We start from the raw sequence: 22,884 nt of genomic DNA, 5'->3' as shown, positions 1-22,884 counted from the left end.
TGTTGTAATCTTTACTCAGTTACAAAACATCCTCATTTAAATCAGGTTTAACAGAGGAACCTCAAATTGCTTACACAAACATATACTGAAGTTTAACCGATGTGTAATTAAGCTTTTCTGAAGGTGCACTACATGATGACGTGTCACTTGTTTCCTCCGGTGTAGAATCATTCCTGGTGTTTCACCATCACGCAAGTCTGGATGATTCTCTGGGCCTCGTCTGCCTTTAATGTCTTGTTTACGCTCCGCAGTTCCAGGTTTGCTTTGCAATACATCGCCAGTTAGCTGCAACTGACTGCTACACAATCCAATTAAATAAAGAGTGTTGTCTCTCCAGGTTCCTGTGTTCACTTAATTGGGACTGTGACTGCTCAATAATCAGCGGAGGCACAGGTAGGTCCTGGAGGACACAAGATGAGGCCTCTCCTGTTAATTGAAGAGATGCTGTGAAGCCGGCCTCTCCTTCACTGTGCAACACGGCATAGACGCGCGCGGCACTCAAGCGTGATAAATGAATCTAAACATCCGCGTGCACCTCCACCTCTCACCTTTTGCGTGGCTGGCATGTGAGAGCTTGTTTTTTTTTGGAGGAAAAACAGTGGTGTTACTGAGGTTAACGCAGTTGTTTAAAAAGAAAACACCTCTTTTGGTCACATCTGTGTTTTAATCAATCAACTCATCATCATCTATTATATGATCATGAACTTCTAATACTGTAATTAAAAAAAAAAAATGATTGCATAAACTGGCCTATTAATTTAGTAAACATACGCATGTTTGGAGGCGGAGTAATGTGTGGACAGCTGGAAGCAAATTGAACAGATTTTTCTTTCAATATTAAATGGAAAAAACACGTTTTTTGTTTTTTTTAAATCCATAATCACAACTTCTATTTTGACGATTAAAAACAGAAAAAAAACAACTGCTGAATGCTGCTCTGACTTCCTCCGCTGTGGATTGAAATGGTCCTGGACCAGTGTGTTTCTGATTTCCTGCACCGTCTGGTGAGGGGAGCAGCTTTGCATGCTGGGGTCACACCTGTAATGTATTTCACACAGAGTTATATTTTCAGTGGCCACCTGGATGAGGAAATAACATGTTCACAGTGCATGAGGACTACATTCCTCCCTGCCAGGTAGGAACAGGTGTTCCTTTTGGACAACGCACATTACTAAAACATGGGACTGTTACAATATATCTCATATCTATTAATACAGGGGAGTAATGTGCCGCTTAGCTTTAAAAGTTCCATCCTGCGAGATGCAATTTAGAAAACTTTTAAAAGCTGCAATAAACAGTTATTTTCCAGGTCTCGTGCCAATAATAATCTTTAGGTTGTGGAGTATATTAAATAAACTTCCTAATGTATGCTTCACTTTGTCTCTCGTTTTTCCAAACTAAATCAAACGCACAAAAAATGGAAATGGCAACACAAATATGTCACAGGACATTTTACAACGCATTCACCAAGAGTGATTTTTTTTCCCCATGGTGGCGAGAAATAATGACATTTTATAGTCCGACTCCTGGTTAGCTGGACTAATTTTTTTTTTTTATCATTATGTGCGGCTTCGGGGCATGTGAATGGAAAGATTGATTGTGTGAATGCCGATTCTGTCAGCCACAAACAGGCAATGAAATACCAAGCACACCTGGAGCAGCGTTTACTTTTGACGGGCACACACCAATGTAAGCCCGCCATTAGAAAAACAGTGTAGTCCATCATAAAACATTTATGGTAGATAAAGTGCCCAACAGTGCTAAAAGCAAGCACACTATGGCAGCAGGTCTGGAATGATTTCAGAAGGTGGTAAACACTCAATAGAATATCACCAGCTTTTATTTTATTTTATTTTTTCTGTGCGATATTATTATTATCAACAAAAGCAGAGACATTTGCAAATCTTCAGATTACTTTTAATTTCATAACTAATCAAAAATTCAAATTAGTGATAACTGAGCCAACATAGTAATTAAAATATTTTATTTTTATTGCACAGGTTGCAAAATAAGATATAGAATCAATATTAAATTACTCATTTATTTATTCATGAAAGCACCATCAAGGTTTATCTTTAATCCCACATCAGTCATCTTACAAAAATATTAACATTCAGATTCACAGTTTCCCATTTTCACACATAATCATTTGAGGTCATTTATCTATGAAATCACAGCTTACTGTTTCTAACAGAGGGCGGAGCCACTTCCACCACCACTTTGCCGAGGTTTTTCCCAGCATACATGTAGTCCACGGCCCGATAGATGGACTCTAGACCTACAAATTTCCCCCCTGGTGCCTGTTCCCCATAATCCACCTCACACACTAGCTTCCCTTTGGCAAACATCTGTATCATACTACTCAGAGCCTCTTTGTAGTCACTTAAGAAGTGGGGCAAGAAGAAACCTCGCATGCTGGCTGACTTCTGGAGCAGCTTGACCGGTAGTGTTCCTCCTTTGAAAGGCGGAATCCCCGATGGTGTCTGGTACCCAGAGATGAAGCCGATTACGATCAGCCGGCCTTTTTTGGCCAAACTGTTCACCGCTGCTTCTAAAACGCTTCCTCCGACTGACTCGTACACCACATTGATGCCTTTTGGGTACTCTTTCCTAAGCGTCTTTGCCAGATCCTCCGCGGTGTAGTTGATTGGCCTGTTGCAGCCGAGGGACTTGAGGAAGCCGGCTTTCTCGATGGACGAGCACGTCCCGATCACATGGCAACCGGCCTGCTTTGCAAACTGCACGGCAAACTGTCCGGTCCCTCCTGCTGCCGCTGTGACCAGGACCGTCTCACCTTCGGCCAGGTCGCCCAGACGTTTCAGGGCGATGTAGGCGGTGGCACCGCTGAGCAGCAGGGTGAGGAACTCTGGCTTCACCGCAGGCACAGGAACACTCTCCTTGGCAGGCACCACGGTGTACTCGGCGAAGGCACCGCTGCCAAAATAGGCCACAGTGTCCCCAATGGTGTAACGGGAGCTGGCACTGAGGCCGAGGCCGACAACCTCGCCGATACCTTCGAAACCGGCGTCGAAAGGAGGCTTCAGCGAAGGGTCATAGCGGCCTGCTGCGTAGTTAATATCACTGGCGTTGATTCCCACAAAACTGAGGACAAACGGAGGGAAAAGAAAAGGCAACACTTACAATTAAAAGTGAGAAAATCAAAGCATTATTTACAAGTCGTGAAGTACGTCCGTAACTACAGGATTCATTCACGGCAGCAAACAAAAGCTTTTTGTGCGGTCATTAGCGTAAGCGCATTATTTCCTGAATTCCAGTCTGAAGGTCAAGACTTCAGCTTCCTTCTCGAGACACGTCTCCACAAGGCAAAAACACTCCGGTTTGTTTTGGCAATGATTCCCGTTTTCTCATGAAGAGAAGAGAACGGCCCTTTCTCTGACAGAGAAAGGCTTGTATCACAAAACACATTGCATGATGTCATGATTCATTGTCTTCAGAGACACCCACAACAAACTGCACTTTCAAATAAAAAAAAACCTTAGATAGTCACATCTTGCCTCAGCACGACGACGGCTGTTTTCATCTTACTTTGGTAACATGTTGGAAACAAATATGTGGGAAAGGAATGTATAAATAAATCATTTACCGCTGTTTAGAGCAGCACGCATGCTGCGCCTCATTACTGTGCATGTCACACGTGTACTTTGAGCTTGTACATAATGCCTCTGTGGTTTATACATGGGCGACTTAATGAAATGCCCTGATTTAACTGCATGTATGGAATCAAGTTTCTTCCAAGGTGACGAAACGTGTTTCCATCAAAAAAAAAGAAAAAAAAAAGGTGAACTACTACTGAACCGGGTCAGTTTTATTGAATTAAAATTAACAAATATATATCTGACAATAGAGTCTCAGTCGGTTCAAAAACAAATGCTACAATGAAAAAAAAAAATATTTGTTAAGGTCATTTTTATTTTTACGGCAAAAGTGAATTAAAATATCTGAAATGTGTTTTTCAAAAATGAATATTCTTGCTTAAACAGTGCTGCTACTCCACCTCCAGAGCAGAGCCATGTATTAGTCAACCATTATGATTGTCAAAAGACTGTTAAGAGCGTACACAGTTGTAAAAATGAAGAGCATTCAGAGATTTGATGTCAGATCTTTTTGATTCTGACGTGATGAGAAACAAAAAAATATATTATAATAATAGAACAATAAAGAGTCATCCCATTGCATCCTTGTGGATTTAATCCCTTTCTCTCACTGCAGCCATGATCTTTTCAATTACAATAATCTCACTCTGGAATTGTCACTTAACACTCTCACATTTTCTTATGTGTGTAAAACAGAATGAGTGTCTCTCTCACGTGATAGGATTCTACAAAACAGAAATGTTTATTTCCCCCTGTTGGTTAAAACCAACTCCTAATCCTAACGATCAAAGGTCATAGTGCACAAAGCACATGATCAGGGTCTTAAAAAGGTAATAAATGACTGTTGTAACCTCGTGTAATTTGCGGAAAGTTCTGTGTTTATTGGGAGTAAATAACACAATTCTCCCTGAGGTGGATTTGTTTTCAGTGTAATTTAAGTTTCATAAAGCAGATCAGGTGTGTATACAATAAAAAAATAATATAAAAATCTATTTCTTTTTCACCATTTGAAATGTCATAACACGTTTATCTGTTTATTTCACAGTCATTCAGACTCTGACTCCTGTGAACGCTGCTGCTGCTGCTGCTCTGACTGAAATGATGCTGCGCCATGTAACAACACCGCGTCTCCTTCTCCATCTCCCGGTGCCAGTCTGACTCTGAGCCCCCGGTGACTTTCTGTCCGCAGGTTGGTGACGTAGAGAGACAGGAGGGAGGACAGAGAGAGAGGGAGAAGAGAGAGAGAGAGAGAGAGAGAGCGGGAGGAAGGGAGGGTGAGATAGAGAGAGATGGATTGATAGACAAATGCAGAGAGGGCGGAACTTGGATTTACAGTAGAGCGCTTTATTCCTCACGTATTTTTGCCATCTTGTGATGATGATGATGATGATGATGATCGCAGGTGCTGGACATGGGTGACTCGAGGTAAGCGTGGCGCTTTCTTTTATTTACAACTTCTCAACAAAAACAGTGACACGGATGATAGAATAATGATCCACACGGACAGACTCGTGACACGCGTGGACTGAGGGCGCAGCAGGAAACGCGAGTCTGTGTCTGTCCAGCTTTCAAAAAAAAAAACACACACAAAACAAAACACACCAACAACTCACCGATTCCTGACGAGCAGCTCCGAGTCTCCGGGAGTCGGGGTCGCGACGGTTTGCACGGAAACGGCGCCTCTGAAATCGGCGCTGAGCTTAGTGACGACCAGCTTTTTCATGCTGCTCGGTATCGAGGATCCGTTAAAATCCATGAAGTGCGTGGAGTAGGACAGATCTATGATGGTGCGCCGCGCGACCGCGTGAACTCCCGAAAGTGCGCTGCGACTGAGCCACGAGCCCGCGCCCCTGCTGTTCCTGAGCAGCAGCAGCCGCTGGAGGCTGGACATGACGGCACCGAAATGTTACAAAGTTCACGGACAACTTGACGGGCAGTAAGCCGCGCTAACCATTAGCCTGCGCTATTGGCTTCCCTTCTGCACACGAGCAGTGCGCAGGCCAGGCCGGGCCGTGCCGGCACAACAACAAAAAAAACACACCTTAAGATAAATAAATAACAAAAACACGAGATTCTTTTGTTGCGCGAGCCTCGGTTACTTAACCGCACATGACGCGCAATGGGAATCGAGTATTTAGGAAGGAAAAAGGGCTGCGCTGGTGCAGCCTTGTAAGCAGCACAGCAGCAGCAGCGGAGTGAGTCCCTCCCCTTCCCGGACACTACACTCACTTCCTAGTAAGGTGAAACAAATCAATCCTCATCTTCTCCCGCAACGTTTCCTCTCTCTGCTGCTGCTTCTGCTGCTGCTTCCTCACAACCACAAAAACAACACCACCACAGAGGATCCTCGCACCGGCTTCTACAGAATATTCAAAACACGATTACGCAGCAAACGTGATGCGCAAACGCGCTGCCGTTTTTAAACCGCATGTTTTTTTGTTTTTTTTTAATGTGAGAGCGGGCAGGAGCAGCAGCTGCACCTGTAACCAAAGCGTGCGTTTGTGCTTTTTGTGGAAACAACCAAAAAAAATCGATCACGTTCCATATGATCGTCACCGACGTCTCCATCGTCATCTGACTGTCATCTGCTGGTTCAAAGTGTCTTTCGCTGTAACTACAACACATGTTGGAGGCTCCTCTCCCTCTCTTCTCTTCTCTTCTCTTCCACACACAGTGGGAGTCAGACCTCGTGTCAGTGTCACGCTCTTATAAACAGTTGTAAAAACACTGCAATAATAGTTGTTGCGGTTTTTGGCGCGCGCGCGCGCGCGTGTGTGTGTGTGCATGTGCCAACGTGTTTATATAAGTTGCCGGTTTTTTACTTTAATCTCCTGATTAAAGTTGTGAAAGAATCGCTTCTTTTTGACGGAGGTTTGGTTTTTCTAAGTAAGCAAAAGGCAGAGAGAGAGAGAAAGAGAGAGAGAGAGAGAGAGAGAGAGGGAGGGAGGAAAAACAAGACAATTAAAAAGATTGACAGGTAGGCTCCTCTGTCAGGGGTGACGCTTGTGGAGAGGGGAGGAGTAAAAATGTAGCAGGAAAAGCCACTCGATGCGTCTGTCTATCAGTTGAGACTGTCTGAAACAGCTTCTGGATCCAACGCCGTTTCCATTTTTCCTTTTTTTTTCCTCCCGGAGACCTCGGATCAGTCCCTGGAGTTCTTGCCCCCCCCTCGCGCCGCCTGCTCTGCTTTTTCTCCCCTAAAAGAGACAAACATTTTAAGTCCTTGTCGATCTGATTTTGTTGTTGGCGAAGCGTGGATGCGCCTGCGTCTTGTTTGTTTCCCCCCTCTCGCTCTCTCTCAAGTGATATCCTCTCTCCACCGCATCAACCAACCCCTCCAAAAAAAAAAAAACACACACTCTTGTCCAAGATGCGATGAGATGAGCGGCGGAAATCGTCCCTTAAACGTAAGTAAGCGAGAAAACGTGTGTGCTCGTCCCGTTTATTTATTTCTTTTTTCCACGGGGAGAGAAGGAGGGAAGGAGGGGAGGGAGGAAAAAGTCTCCGCCGGACTGGTGAGGCTGGATCTGGGCTGAGGTGGCGTGGTGGTGACGGGACTGACATTAACCCATCTAATGCCTGTCTGTTTATTTTCTCCTCTCCCTTTTCTCTCTCTTTCAGGTTTCTGGCTAAAGAGGAAGAAACTCAAGGATACATTACTCACCAAAGCTGTGCAGTGCGATCACACTGGACTTATTTGTTTATTGGTTTATTTATTTTCTAGTTTTTGGTGTGCGTAAAAGACGCAGCAAACTATCGTTCTCTCCCCCCCACCTCCTCCGAACAGCACTGGAAATCAGGGGCTTCTTTTTTTTCTCTCCAGTGGGGATGAACTGAAAACTTTTAGGTGCTGCTTCAGCTTATTTTTATTTTTTTTGTATTTTAATTCCCTAAAACATTGCCTCCAGAGAGATGAAGGAAGATGATCTTTGATGGACACGGAGGTGTCAGGAGCTGGCCGAAAGCCTTGGTAATTTCCGAGCTCACTCTCGTCAAAGCCGATCCAGCTTTTCAGCCCCAAAAAGAGCAGCCAGTTTGAAAAGAAGACTGACATTTTTCAGCTGCGAGACCCACAGCTCCTGTCCCCCCCTCCTCCTCCTCCTCCTCCTCTTCCTCCCCGAGACACGGGATGATTTTCCACAACTGAGAGACTTTGATTTGTTTGTCAATTCCTGCATGAGAAGCACCGTGGAACCTGACGGTCACTATGCCGAGGAGAAAGCAGCAAGATCCGCGGCGATCAGCAGGTATAACCCGCCCCTCCACTACGATCATTTCACATCATAGTTTTTTTTATCCACACATGTCAAATCAAACTAATTCTCCCACTTCACGTCGTGTAGTTGTGCTGCATGCTGTGATTTATTTACTCTCTTTTTCCTTAAATTCAAAATTGTTGTGTCATTAACTCACCTCCTCCTGTCCCACACTTTGTGCGTAAAATGTGTCTCATTGCACAAATGACGCACATATCTGCGCAATGCCACTTAAAAGTCTTTATTTGTTATTTATTTTTTTTGTTAAATATCCTCTTTTTTGCCAGGAAAGTCCTCTTAAGAACGGTGAGATAAACTAAATGGCATGTTATGGGGATAAAGGGAAGCTTTTGAGGTTCAAGAGTGAGTAATGATGAATAATTGACTGGGAAAGAAGGGGGAGAAAACTGGTGAGAGCCGGTTTTTTTCCCTTCTTCCTTTCTTTTTTATTAGAGGATTGCCATCCTTGATTTGATGCGTGATTGATCGCCTGTCATGTGACAGTCTTTGATCTATTCATCCCTGATAAACATCAATAAATCCCTCCATGAAGACAGGCATGTCTCTGGCTGCTTGAACCCCTCACAGCACACAGCCCTGCTGTTGTCTCCACCAGGGAGAACAGAACGCAAATAAAGTTGTGAATCATGGTGGAAAATCACCTCATTTTATTTTAATGTGAAGATGCGAAAAAAAAAAAAAAAAAAGCAGATGAAAGGACTCTCGCTCTGTGTGTGTGGTGATCACATTTTAGAAAAATCAATCAAAAACACTTCTTTCTTCTTCTTTTTTTTAATCAGTTCCTTCTTTTTCGCCTTTTTTTCCGTCACAGTGGTGTGTGTTGAGGTTCCCATCCAAATTCACTCCACATTCACTGCAAGAATCAGTCCAGTAATGAAATCAATATCCACTGCTGGAGGGGAGTATAATATTTGCAATGTGACCAACTGATAAAACCAGGTGTTGGCAGAGGACCGACAAGGTTGACTTCAAGTGGTTTGGATCTGGACCCCCCCCCCAGCCCCCCAATTCCTCCTCCTCGTCTCCCTGCAGCCTTTAAACAAATGTAAATGAGTGACAGGGGTTTCTACCTCTGTGCTAATGAGGCCGAGCCTTTGAAGTTAGGCATTAACAACTGGAGTGAACAAAAGACAGTTACAGAATTTTAAAGAGATTTTGAAATATGAGGTGCAAAGCGGGTCGAAACAGGAGGGCCAGCCGACGGAAGACTTTGAACTTAGCAGGTTTTTTATCGTTTTAAGCAGGCAGAGCTTGGTGATGATAGCTGCGGAGGTGATGAGGATGAGGTGGAGGAGGAGGATGAGACAGGAGTGTAGGATGGGGGAACATTCAACCAGTGCTCACTGCTGACTTTTGTCTTTCTCCTTATTTTTTTTTCTTTCTCGCCTTTTTCCAGAGAAGCAGTGTGCACGTGACGTGTGGCCCACACTGAGAAACAGCGGTTCAGATTTAGATTTTGAGCCTTATTAATGGTCTTCTCTCTCTGTGTGTGTGACTGTGTGTGTGTGTGTGGGAGAGAGAGAGAGAAACGGTTAATGTTTTAGTGAAATGTCCCTCAGCCAGGGTCAGAGGAGAATGATTTCTTTTAGGTTTCTCCATCTCTGTGATCACTCCCTACACACTACTGCACTGTCCACTGAGTGCCATATACATCATGGGCAGTAATAGTCAATCGCAGCTTGGCCAGTGAGATGTTTCCTATTATTCTATGTACAAGATGGTCAGAGATAACACACACACACACACACACACACACACACAGAATAGTAGTAGTGTGATGCGGCTCTGACCTGTAGCTTCCTTCGTGCCAGTTGCTGCTGCTGCTCCTGCACAGGAAGAAAAAAGGGCTCTTAGTGACGCCGATCACTGAAGTTAAAGAGTCAGACGATTAAAAACAACAGCAGATTTGCTCTTTTTACGTCTCGCTGTTGCGTTTCACTCGAGACTCTCAAGGCCAAAACTATTCGTCACAAACGGCCACAGGATCGAACTCCTGCATTTCGTTAGTCGAGCTCAACTTTGTTGTTTTTAAATGTTCTGATCCGTCTTGTTTTACTTAGAGCAGGGACAGAATTTAGTTTTTTTTGGCAAAAAAGTATTAAAAAAAAGGGTTAATTTTGGAATGTTAAATCTGTGTTTTTTGTCTCAAAACAAACATATTTTTTAAAGCAAATTATGAAACTTTATTTAATGAGTTTTCACGCAAAGTATCACGTGATTTTCTCATTATTGATTTGAAGATTGTGTGTGTGTGAGTTTTTGCCAAAGATGTGAGATATCATTTTTAAGCCATCAAAAAAATGACCAAAATCACTCACAGGATATTCCCGTTATGAAATTCAAACATGCCTGGAGACAAACATAGAACTGCAACGTTAAACGTGTATGAATATATACAATATTAATTCCCTCTTGCACACACACTCTGCCCCGTGTGTTATTCCACTTGTAGCCTCACCTCATACAGTGAAATGACTCTATCTGAAGGTGATGAAGGCAGCAGGGAAGACGGGCTATATACACTTCAGAGGCAGAACGGAGTGACGCCGTCTTTCATCCGAGGCTTAGGGAGTCTTAGAGAAGGAAGACGAGAAGGAAGGGCAGATAAGATACTTGCTCTTATTTTTTTATTTTTTCGTGAAGCATGATGGTTAATTATGAGAAAGAGTGCTTGTGCATATAGAGGGGCGGGGAGGGTGAGGTTGCTTCCCGTTGGCTTCATTAGAGAGAGCCCTAATTATCTGAGGAGCTGATGGATTTGTGACAGACCCTAACGATTAATGCTGACAAATTCAGTAAGGTGTCAAGTCCGCAGCTGCCTTGATGTAATCAAGTTGATATTATACAGTCCCTATAGCCCCTAGTGCAGCACCAACTCAATTTGCCTGTGCAGGTGACAAATGGACTTTGCTACCTGACTAATCACGTCAGGAGACAATGCCAGTTAATGACCTCGCTAAGCCCCGACTATACCCTTCCAACCCCCACCACCACTGCCACTCTTCTAACCTTGCAATAAGCGAGCCAAGACCAGCGACAGCACATCACGACCTTTCTCTCTCTCTCTGTGTGCTCTCTTTCATTTTTTTTTTTTTTTTTACAAAAAGAAAGAAGAAAAAAATCTGTTTTTAACTGTGGCGTTTCTTTTCTGAATGAGAGAAGGAGCATTTTTTACTTAAAGTTTCCCCTTGTTCTCAGCAGGAATGTGTGTGTGTGTGTGTGTATGGGGGGGGGTTTCACAAGATTTATTTATTTTTATATTAATGACACAGCTCAGGCCCCCGCTTCAAGCCGCTTGATATACTGGCACTCCAGAGTAATCCCAGGGACCGTTTAAAAAAAAACCAAAAAAAAAAACCGTCGACATTCTGCTGGTTTTTACACTTTTTGTGCTGTATAGGGCCTGCTAGTAAATTACCACCATTATCAAAACACGTTCTCCACGCACTTTGGATGAATGTCCTCTCCCAACTCAGCGCTGTAGTCCGCCTCGCTGAAGGCCTCCAGTTTATTCCGAGCTGGAGAATCACAGTGCCCGGGGATTAATGATTTTGCATGCCCGGGGTAGCTAAGATTACACAGCGACCTTTGTGCTCTTACTTGACGATGCTGTTATGTGATATTCCCCCCTTCGCTTGAGATTGCTGAGATTTATGTGCCCCCCCCCCCTCTCGGTCTACACCAACATGCTTGATCACTACAGTGGTGTATGGCCCTCTATGTGTGTGTTTGTTTGTTTTGTTTTTTTAACTTTAAATGTTTCCGGGTTTTGAATAACCCTTCACACACGAGTCCATAAAAAAAAGTTGATTTTCTTGCAAAGTGTCCCTGGCCTTTGAGAGTGGACGTGGCTTGTGTTATCTTCCTACGGGCTTAAACGCTCCATAGCTTCTGAGGAATGAGAAGTTTGTGTTAGTGTTTGATGCAGAAGTGTGTGTGTGTGTGTGTGTGTTTTTTTTGTGAAAGACAGAGAGAGAGAGTGAGCGGGGGGAATAGACGCAGAGGTGAAAAGTGTGTGTGTGTGTTTTTAGCTTAGCACTGACCGGTGTTAGTTTTCCTGGAATGAATAACTTGAACCAGTGTAATGGTAACCGTGCCATGCTAGTCATCCTCTTTAGCAGGGGCCTGCCTTGAGATCCCCCCCCCCCCCTCACAGGAGTAAAACAACCTCTTACTTACAGCTCCACACATTTCTCACTTCTGACTTCTGTCATATCTGCTCACTATTCCCGATCAAACGGAGGGATATCGGAGAGAGCAGGAGCAACATAATGATCCACCACAGCCTGTTTAATTTCTCCCCCCTTCACTTCACCGCTTCCACTGCGTTTCCATTTGTGTGCTTGCGTGTGTGTGTGTGTTTGTGTACGAGTGTGTTTGGACTCGGCTAGAGGTTGCGCTAATTGGAGTGGCGGTGTCGTTAGCAGGTGGCATCGATCGACCTCGTCGATGGCCACTTTTGCTCCTGCGCCACCCTCTGAAACTAATAGTTAAATTTACATCTGGGATTTGAGCCAGTCAAAGGTCAGACATGCTCAGCTTGCTCTGCTAATGCTTCAAGTCACCACAAGTGCTCCTGTGTTTTGTGTGTGTGTGTGTGTGTGTGTGGTGTTAGCTTCCCGAGGCACGCTACGTGCATTAGTTAGATTTGCAACAAAAAAAATATTTTTCAAAACGCACACACACACAAAACACATTTTTATTCAAATTGATTATCAGTGAATACATTATTTTTGTATCAAATGTAAGGTATTAGGAAGGTTTAAGGTTGCTTTTGTGAAGCTGCTCCCATTCTCGGAAACAAGAATATATTTCACACCGTGGTATTAATGCCTGTCCTTGTCTATTTCTTTTTCTGTCTCCCTGATTCTTTCCGGGGCATTCTTAAAAAGCTGCCCTTAGGGCACGCCGCTACCACACACACACACACACACACACACACACACACTCGCATGCACACACTCACACGTTGTCAACCATAAACACAGACAGTTAGACCGTCAGACAAACACGCACACCTAAACCTAATGCTTAAGTGCAGCCAGCATGTCTCTGTGGGAGGTCATAATGGAGGTGGCTTAGTATGATGGGAAATCATATCATTAAAGCAGCCAGATGTGCTTTGTTGCCTGCCTTGCAGCACATAAAAACAGCAGCAAGTCATGGGATCCAAAAAAGAAAAAAAAAAAAAAAGTCTGAGAAAATCAAGTCTGAAACAGATAGAAAGCAGCCCTCTGGGACTGGGCTGACAAGCAGTCTTACTCCTGACTGCCATAGAAAAACATTTTTGCCCCCCAAATAAAGAATTTTTGTTCTCATTTTTTTGAATGTTGCAGCAGCATAACAAACTTGTTTTTTTTTTTTTAATCTTTTGTGAAATTCAGATTGGACTCAAAGCTTTGATAAACGGCGTGCTGTCACTGTTATCAGCTTTGTGTTAAAATGTGCCTAATTACTATGTAATATTTGTGTTGTGCTGAGTAATTACATTTTGTTCAGGCTCCACAGTGGGGATGTAAGGCTAAAGAGATCATTAATGAAAATGTGTTGATATGGTGCATTTTCTGTGCTATTTTTTTCCTCGTTTCCTCCCCCCCCCCCTTCACGTAATTTCAGACGTGAGTAAGATAAGAGGGGAAGTGTTCAAGAGGAGTCGTCGTGCAACATTTAAGGCAAAAAATTGACATCTCAAATTTTCTTAAGTATTACATTTGCAGAGGGTAAATTTGCTCTCTTGATCAGCGCCGCGCCTCCTCGAGAGGGTGAGGGAAAGTCAGCTCGAGCCAAATTTAACATGTTACTTCTATCAATAAAAGATGAGCAATTATGGAATATTTTGTCTAATAAGTATTTAAATTCCATAGCGCGGGGAAAGAAAACATGTAGCTTACCCGTTCATTACATCAGTTAGCAGGGGGAGTGAGAGGCAGCTCTTTGATGCCAACAAACAAACAAGACAAACGAGATGGGCCCACTACACAAGAGCAAAAACCCTATCCAGGGACACCCAACCCCTGCACACTCCTCCCTCTCCTCCATCTCTTCTTCCTCTATGCCTCTCTACCTCCTCCCTCACTCCCCGTCTCTTTCACATACCTCTCATCTCTTCTCTCACTTCTCGGCACTCCCTCTCCCTGTATTTCTCACTCTATTCTCCTCTCCAGCTTGTTTCTCCTCACACCCCCCCCCCCTCTTTCCTCTGAATAAATACACATTTTTTTTGCCACTCAAAAGCAAAGAAAGAAGAGGAAATGGTGCCGGTGATAGGGGAGGACGGGATGAATGGAAAAACAAGGATGACAAAAAAATTTAAACTGTGCTCCCCCCCCTTTTTTTCCTGTTGGTTGTAACTCAGACAAAGTTAGGTGGAGATCGGCGGGGTTTGATGAGAAGCTGAAAGGGAAACGCATAAAGATGGGAATGAAAGATTTTACCTGTGCATTCTTGCATTTTTTGCAAAGGTCTCTGCAAAAAATTACAAACACAGAATTACCGTATGTCAGTGTGTCGTCGTTGCGGTAATCGAATAACATCGACAGAAAATGGAAAGGAAGGGATTTTTTTTGTTGTTGACAGCGGGCACAAATGTGTGTGTAGTCCAACAGCAACATCAAAGACGGTGGTGGAAAAGTGTGTGTGTAGGTGGATGAACAGTGTAAAGTGTGTGATGATGGGGATGAAATCTGTGTGTGTGTGTTTGTTGGGGGGCAGCTTTTAGGACGGGTATTAGAGTTGACAGATGAACGGGACGATGGACAAATTCTCCCGCAACAGCTGTGACTGCCGCCATTATCCTGACAGGTGTCAATTAAGAATTACTGCCCAGCCGGCCGAATGCCCCTCCTGACTCTCTCTCACACACACACACACACACACACACACACACACACACACACACACACACACACACACACACACACACACACACACACACACACACACACACACACACACACGTCTGTACATCCCTACAACGCACCAAAAAATCCCACCCACCTCCCCACCACTCCGCCCCCTTGTCCAGCTGTCGGAGTGCGAGAGAAATAACACTTTACCCTTGTCAGTGTTGTCAGAGGCCCCGCTGTCCCGCTTCTCTTCCCCCCCCCCATTTTTTTAATATTTTGAAACGGTAGCTAGCGGCTCGATCAACGCTCGTTGATCAATAGCTTTGGCGTATAAGTAATCATATAGATGTACAAACTGTGATGATCTAACCTTCTCACTCCGGTGACCAAACATCGCTCGAAAGATGCGATGAAAGACGGAATCAGACCGGCGTCCTCATTATGGGCGTTTGTTTCATTCCGCACGACGAGATTATCGAGATGACCGCGTGTGTGTGTGTGTTGGAGTGCATGTATGGACAGTGTGTGTGTGTGTGTGTTTTGCAAAGCGGTGGCTGCAGACTATGATTATAGACACTGGTTCCGTGGATCCTCTCTTACTCACAGTGTTGGCTGATAGAAGGCCGTTCTTATTCCACCCTGTAAAGTGGAAAGCTGAGGTCAATGAGTGAGAAAATGAACAGTTGCCATGTTGAATGCTCTCCCACAAGTGGACCCACAGGCTGATAAATACAGTCTGGGGTCAGCAAACAATTTTCTGTTTCCTGTTTCTCAATTTGCCCCCTTTTTTTTAAATGCCCTTTAAATTCGTATATATGTGCATTGACTATAATTCCCCTTTGTGTTTGGGCCGCTGAGAGAGCTATACTCGTCGTTTTATACACACCTTTATTTCTAATTATAACACCATATAATTAAGCCTCGTGTGCAATTGAATTTTGAAGCCATGTGTTGTCACACTGTTGACACTGTTATTACTTGACTTCTGTAATAAATGCACTCTTCAGTACCGGGGCGCAGAATAAACATGAGAAGCTTGAGATGAGTGAAGGAGGAAGCGAAACACGGCAACGTGGAAAAAAAGCAACGTGAGCACACGAAAGCTCCCCAGGAATATACAGATGGATTTGCATGTTCACCTGGGAGTTACAGTTTTGGATTTCCTCCCTCGAAATAATTTCCCATAGAAGATAACCATGGAAGATAATATCAGTGTTATTTTGCTACTCCCGCTTTATTTGCATATCTCTTGTTTTAAATAAGGCAACCCCCTCAGAGTGAAATTCAGTCTGTTTTTCACTCTGCATCAGGGTTTTTTTTTTTTTTTTTTTTCACTCTCTCATCACAAACCAAACCTTTCCATCTCTCTCTCTTTTTTCCTTTTTATTGTCTTCTTTCTTCTGTTGTCCTCCTCCCCCCCCCTTTCTTTACTTCCTCACACTGGAACTATACTGCTCTGAGCGATTATCAAAACCTGAGAATATTTTCCATCCCCATGCAAATCACCCACCATGCTCTCTTATCGTTCCTGTTTTGCCCCCCCTCCATCCCAAATGGTTGTGTGTAATCAAAGTAAACAGCAGCTAAAGCAAAAGGGAAACACTCTTTGTGGAGATGGATGGAGGGATTAAATATTAACCGGATGCGGCTGACTTAAGGCAAGTGTTTTACATAGCTGCTCCTGCCGCGGGTGCCATGCATTGATCCCCCTTGCTCTGGTGCCTTCACTTGTTTGGCTGTCTGCTGTTAATTTTTCACCATCATCTCACTGGTCAGGCCTTAGAACACAGAGAGCGAGAGAGAGAGAGAGAGAGGGAGTTAGAGAGAAGGAGGCCAGTGAATGGTTCACTCACACCCCACCCTCCTCCGTGCTTTTAACCACGGGCAGGTGAGATGGATGATAGCAATTTGAAATTTTGTTTGTGCGTGTGATCATGGAGATTGTTTTTGGTATTACCATGGTGTAACCATTCCAGTGATTAATTGAAGCCGGCGCTGGAATCAGAGAAATCAGGCGTGTGGGGGGGAAAACGGTCGCAGGTTACTCCACCTACCTCTCGTCTTTTCCCCGTGAATGTGGTGTTTATCGGCTGACCTTGGAGTCCGACACTGCACACACACACACACACACACACACACGCGAGCGAGCGCAACACACTCCCAGGATCCTGGCTCCACACACTGCCCCCCTTGTCATGTCACTTCCTTCATTTCCTCATGCCTCCTTCTTCCTCTCCTCCAGCTGTGATTAAAAAGAGAAAAATCAGACCACACGAACCAAATCCCTGGTCAAGAAGGAGACTAAACAAAAACAAAATGGCCACAGTGGCTGCACTATCCGTGTCGATGGACGTAGTGGCAGGAATGTTGTTTTTTTTCAGGTTTCAATGGCGTTTTTTTTTTTTTTTTTTTTTTTTTTGTCAACGCATGTAAAGCCTTATCATGTAGGTCACAGAGACAGCTTGTTAACACGGGGGCTCATAGCCGTGGCTGGTCGTGAACACCACCAGCACCACCACAACAACACCAAACACACAGTTGTTGCTCTGCTGCTGCTGCTGCTGCTGTCGACAGCGTTGTGAAGTCCTCCTGGCATTTATAAATGCAGCGGAGCTCTCTACCCTGCCGTCGTCAGACATGACCACAACTCATCACTCAGCACTAATGATGACCCCCCCCCCCCGCCTCCCATTCCAACCCCCCCTGCACACACACACACACACACACCCTCCCCAGCCAGAGTGCACATCTGACAGGGTCGTACGCAGTTCATGACCCCCAGGTGGCCGCAGTCTGGCCGATTTTTCTGCACTCCTCTACGTGTTTTTCGTTCCTTCTCTTCTTGTCTACCCTCTCTGGCTGACTTTACATTCCATTTAGCTTCAAACAGATATGAGCCTCTTACAGTGACTATCGGTGTTTCACTGCTGGAAGGTGCAAAATAGCGGATATTTATAATGCTGCACAGTAATAATTTGACGATTTCCACGGCACCCAAAAATGCCACCTATTTTGTGCTTCAGCCAGTGTGTTTGATTCTGAAAGCGCGTGAAGCCAATAATAATTGCGGCGATAATTATAATAACTCTAAAAATATGGTCGCCTTGTTTTTTTAGTCCAATCAGAGTGTGGCATTGCCGCTAATTGTGGCTTCATTTAAAAATATGTAGGTGGACATTTGACAGAAATATATCCATCGTATTAAACCGAGAGTGAGGATCATGTTTTAATAAATGGCAAATATTGGTCAACAAATTTAAATACGAATATGTCTGACCCTCCTGTCTCTTGGCTCCTCACCAACCTATCTTCCCTTTTCATGCTGTTTCTTTTATTCTCTTCTCTCTGTGTCTTTCTCTGTCTCTTGCTCTTTTGCTCTCCTTTAGTCAAAGTAGCCCTGGTCCCCATAGCAACGCATAGTGAACTCTTACTCATTAGTGTTTATGCAGTCCTGTTGAACGGCCTGAATCCTGTTTCTCACTTCTGCACTCACACTCACACACACACCCATCACCGCTCCGTGACTGTAAGCGTGACAGTGATGGCGTTTAGATTGTCGCTTGATTTCAAATCAGGCCATTTGTGTTGTAGTGGCAGGTGAATTTTATGTGTGTGTGTGTGTGAGATCTCATGAAGATTGAGAGGCGACATTGGGAAATGTCCCTTCGTCACGCCTGACTCACTGTATTTTTTTTTTTAAGGAAAATTTATTTTGCCCGTTAACTCTCAGAAGCTCTGATAACAGGTCATTGAGAGACAGAGGGGGGGTGTAAAGAGGGAGAGGGGTAGAAAGAGAAGGAGGGAGGGGCTTAGAGTGAGGAAGAGAAAGAAATATACAGAGTAAGAAAGTGAATATGCAAGCGATAAGAAAGAGATAGATTGGCGTTCTTTATGCTGGCTCACCCATTGCGTGGGCGGTGCGTGGAATGGAGGGGTCAATGTGATGCGGTGATAGGCTAATCTGCCAGGAAGGGAGGGTTAGGGCAGGCCCCATGGGTGCAGCTCATTGGCTAGACTCATTTGCCCTGTGAAATAAAATCTCATTGCATCGTTGTTTTCATTTTTTTTTTTTCCTTCCCGTCGTTTGAAGATGGATAGTGTGGGTATTTGCTCCGAAATCTCTTTTTCGAGTGTGAATATTTATCTACCTGCATCTACACTGTGCATGTGCCTGCATATCTGTGTGTGTGTGTGTGTGTGGCATACTTTTCTTAGTTTATCCCTGTTCCTGTGGGAGCATGTGTGTGTGTGTGTGTGTGTGTGTGTGTGTGTGTGTGTGTGTGTGTATATATGCACAATGTTTCCAGAGCTCTGTGTGCTCGTCCTCCAGTCAGACACATGGATGACAGATGACCCAGTGGGAGACACCAGCCATCCTGCCCAACCGGAATCTTGTCCCGCCCCCTCCCAACTCTCTACCTGCCCCCCCCCCCCCCCCCCGCCCGCCTACTAAAAAGCGCATACTTTGTTTACTTCCTCGGCTTTTAGCCATAAATCCCCGGATCCACCTCAGATGCGGCAGCGTTGCCCCCTTTTTTCCTCGGGTTACGGCTTGTGTACGCGATCATTATAGCTACGTCACCGTGAATGTGTGTGTGTGTGTGTGTGTGTGTGTGTTATTGTGTGTGTGTGCAGGAGAACATGCCTGTCTAATGCTGCAGGGTGGGTGGGAAAGTGGGTGGGGGGAGCTTACTGGACCAGAGGAAACCTAAATCCTCAAATAAAAAGGCCATGCACTCAGCCCCGGCCAAGGGAAAGAGGGAGGGAGAAAGAAGGGATGAGAGAGGGAGACAGAAACAGGAGGAGTGAGAGAGAGGGAGAGAGAGAAAGAGAGAGAGAGAGAAGGGGAAAAAAGTTGATTTCCTTTTTCAGCAGAGCCATACATCACAGGGCCTCCCAGCTGCAGTGTCACAAGCTGACAGAATGACATGTGTCATTTATCAAAGGGGCCAGGCGGGGGCCTTGGGAAACGTGCACCACAAAGCCTGAGAGAGTTCATTCCAACGCTCAACCCTCCCTCCCTCCCTCCCTCACTCATCCCTACTCCTTCAGCCCGCCCCCGCCGTTCACTCTCCTCCTCATTCCCCCAACCCCCCCCCCACCCGTCCTCCTGCCTCAACTACCTCCACCCTCCCCGCTCACTTTGCCTGGTGCCAAAAAAACCTCGGCGAGCTCAGTGAGTACAGGCAGTTGCTTTACCTTAAAGCGAAAGTCACTCTCAACTTTGAGGAAATAAATCACATTAAAAGAACATTTAAAACCAGTGTTCCCTGCAAGCTAACACTTCCAACAGCCCACACAGGGTTGTTTTTTTTCTCCCGCTGTACAGTCATTGATAACATTCCTCATCATCCAGTGCTAATAATAATTTCACTTCACACCCTTAGTTTTGGTATGGAAACATATTTTATGCAGCAACGTGCCACTTGGACAAGTGAAGTGACATTTTTCTGCGTATGCGAGTGTGAAGCTCCTCCAGAGCTGCTGATTATTATCATCATTGTTATTATTATTATTATAAGTAGTAGTGCAGCCTTCATTTTATCTCTTTGAAACCTTTATATACACACACACACACACACACACACACACACACACACATACTCCATAAATGCGTCGGAAGAGTTGTTCGACAGAGAGATTACAGCTTTCCTCGCTGGTCGGGCCCCAGTCAGAGGTCTGCGGGGTCACTCCATTGAAAGCTGGGGGCCCGTTTAAGAACACATTACGTTGTAGAACAGCCTGTACATAGGAGCGCCTGTTGTAACCAATCTGTCAGTTACAATAGCAAGCTGTGTCAGTCCCGTCGTGGCCGTGCCTATCTGCAAGTTTTTTGTGTGTTAACGCCTTACCTCACCGCATGCACTCCATTCCCAGCTTCCTCTCATCCATCATCAGCTCACCTTTCATCTCAAACCCTCATCTACCCCCATAATCAGCCCCTTGCTAGGGTTAACGCCATCGCAGCCACTTCTAGAATCAATAAACTACCTCACCTGGGTGCCCCTCCCTTTCTCCACCAGAGACTTTTAACTCAAAATCTGACTCTTTATTTTTTTTAAATTTGTTCGCATTAGTTTATAGATGTTGTCAAGTTCTCTGGTGTCTAATTTATGAGCAAAGTTCACGTTAAATCAACACAAAAATCATTGGGAGGTTTACGCATGAAGAAATCACGTAATTCTTGCGAGAGCGTTTTGGGTTTGTATAATTTATTGTATCGAATAATTACCGTTCACACGTCTTGCGAGATTAAGTAAACACAACCTGTTTTTGGTGGATGTCAATACTAGACGCAGAAAAAACATTTTATTGGTTATTTACAGAAGATTCCTGTTGAAGGATGCTTCTCTCGAGGCATGCTCGTGATTGCATGATTACACACGGTTTTCTCGCACCTTGCAACCCAGGGAAAACTATGCCCATTTTTCTCACTAGTGCTTTCCAGCACCAGACTAAAGAGAGTCGATTTTTTTTTTTAACTTCCAGCCAGGTCCTCGCCGATCAGACGGCCCCGAAGAGCAGCTGAAAAACTTTGGTTGAAATTCTCCTCAGTTAAATAATTAAAAATCCAACACGGCGCTGTAAGAAGCAGACGGAGAGTGAGAGTGTGAGCGAGTGGGGGCGGATGGGCGGATGGGGGGGTGGGGGGTGGAGAAGATAGAGGGTGAAGAAGTTGGGGAGCCGTCCTGACAGTATTATGTTTCCTTGCTTTGTCTGTGGGGGTTAAAAGATGTGGTACATCATTAAGAAGAATATTCAGTGGTGGTGTCACTGAGGGGTGACCTTTCCAACAGGTCACGGATAGTTCATTCTTTAAACCCCCGACACACTAAATACTCCCTCCTCCTCCTCCTCCTCCTCCTCCTCCTCCTCAGTACACAAAGACATAGGTATGAGTTCAGGGCTGAAATTAGACTCAGTTCTATGGCCATTTTGATATCTTTATTTTCCTGCTGAGAACGGGGTCATCGGCAGTGCAAGCTTTTAATTGATTGCAATGAGCAGCCAAGGTTATCTGCGGCATGACGAAAAAAAACGATCCGAGGCATAAAGATGTGTCCGCGCAAGTGTCGACCGCCCTGATGTGTGCATTCGACATTAGTGTATATATTAAGAATGAGAGATGGCGCTTTGACGCGGAGAGAAAACCTCAACTTTATCACTGTAACGTGATTACAGCATTGGTTGCCGCCTATTTTCCACAGTCTGGTCCTTTGTCTTATCACCCGCTCACTCGCCCTCTCTGTGCATGTTGGCTGCCTGTCTGCGTGCGAGTGTCGGGGAGGTGGAGGACCGAGGAAGACGGGTCCTGTTTCATTCGTCTTCATAAGCCTCATTTATTTTTGCAGGCAGATGTGAGCTGACAGACATCACTCAATGCCCCTCCCCGCCTTCTATCAGTACACTAGAACCACCCTCCACACACACATACACACACACACAAATACACAAATACCCATCCACCAAGAGGTCAGGCAAGCACCCCACCACTGCCTCCTGCCCTGCTCCCACCATCAGCATTACAGAAGATGGATGTGTCTTTAAAGCAGAGATTGATTGTGGATATCAGAGTTATGGTGCCATTCATCACGGCTAATATTATTCAGACGAGCGGGATTGAACAAGGAGGTGGGACTCCTGAGCCCATGGGTGGGAGTGTGCACCACTTTATGTGTGTGTGTGTGTGTGTGTGTGTGTGTGTGTGTGTGTGAGAGAGAGTGTGAATTAACGTGTGTGTTTATGCTCGCGTACTGTATGCGCTTGTACCTCCTTAAGTCGGCTTCTCTTGGGAGTGCTGGCATTTGTTAGTGTCTGGCTGTTTCCTGTCTTTATTCTCATGTGTGTGTGTGTGTGTGTGTGTGTGTGTGTGTGTGTGTGTGTGTGTGTGGCTGTCTACATTGATCTCCAGTGATGTGATCCTCCTTCAGAGTCTGTTCTCATCGGACTCTGATTTACGGCTTCATTAGGATCTTTGTGCCACCTCCCCTTCTTTTTGTCTCCCCTCCTTGCACCAGGTCACTCTTGGAGACACACACTCACGCACTGACAAGACACACTTTTGTTGAAGGCAAAGCTACAACCAAAGGACTTTTTCATTCCCAACACTTTGTATAGTTTGTCTCTGTTCTGTTTGTCATCTTTATG

At 44.8% G+C, this 22,884-nt stretch overlaps 2 protein-coding genes across 3 annotated transcripts in view; one reads left to right on the top strand and one right to left on the bottom strand.

The window, feature by feature from the left end:
* Window positions 1-2,000: 2,000 nt before the first annotated feature.
* On the bottom strand, window positions 2,001-5,784 carry LOC310930745 (prostaglandin reductase 3-like). The gene is made up of 2 exons (XM_083893786.1): window positions 5,228-5,784; window positions 2,001-3,102 (listed from the first exon to the last, which is right to left on the bottom strand). Exons 1-2 carry the CDS (start codon window positions 5,503-5,505, stop codon window positions 2,172-2,174), a joined length of 1,209 nt encoding a protein of 402 aa, XP_083749912.1. The 5' UTR covers window positions 5,506-5,784; the 3' UTR covers window positions 2,001-2,171.
* Window positions 5,785-7,821: 2,037 nt separating this feature from the next.
* LOC310935927 (teashirt homolog 1-like) overlaps window positions 7,822-22,884 on the top strand; it is a gene marked incomplete at its 5' end in the record, with an annotated part of 33,143 nt that continues 18,080 nt past the window's right edge. For both annotated transcript variants that reach the window (XM_083899933.1, XM_083899932.1), the window contains one exon: window positions 7,822-7,861. In XM_083899933.1, the coding sequence (XP_083756059.1) occupies window positions 7,822-7,861 (40 nt within the window). The remainder of the gene's footprint in view (window positions 7,862-22,884) is intronic.

The sequence above is a fragment of the Microchirus variegatus genome, assembly GCF_963457635.1.
Source record: "Microchirus variegatus genome assembly, chromosome: 1".
Taxonomy (NCBI): domain Eukaryota; kingdom Metazoa; phylum Chordata; class Actinopteri; order Pleuronectiformes; family Soleidae; genus Microchirus; species Microchirus variegatus.
This window is presented reverse-complemented; position numbering and strand designations above follow the sequence as displayed.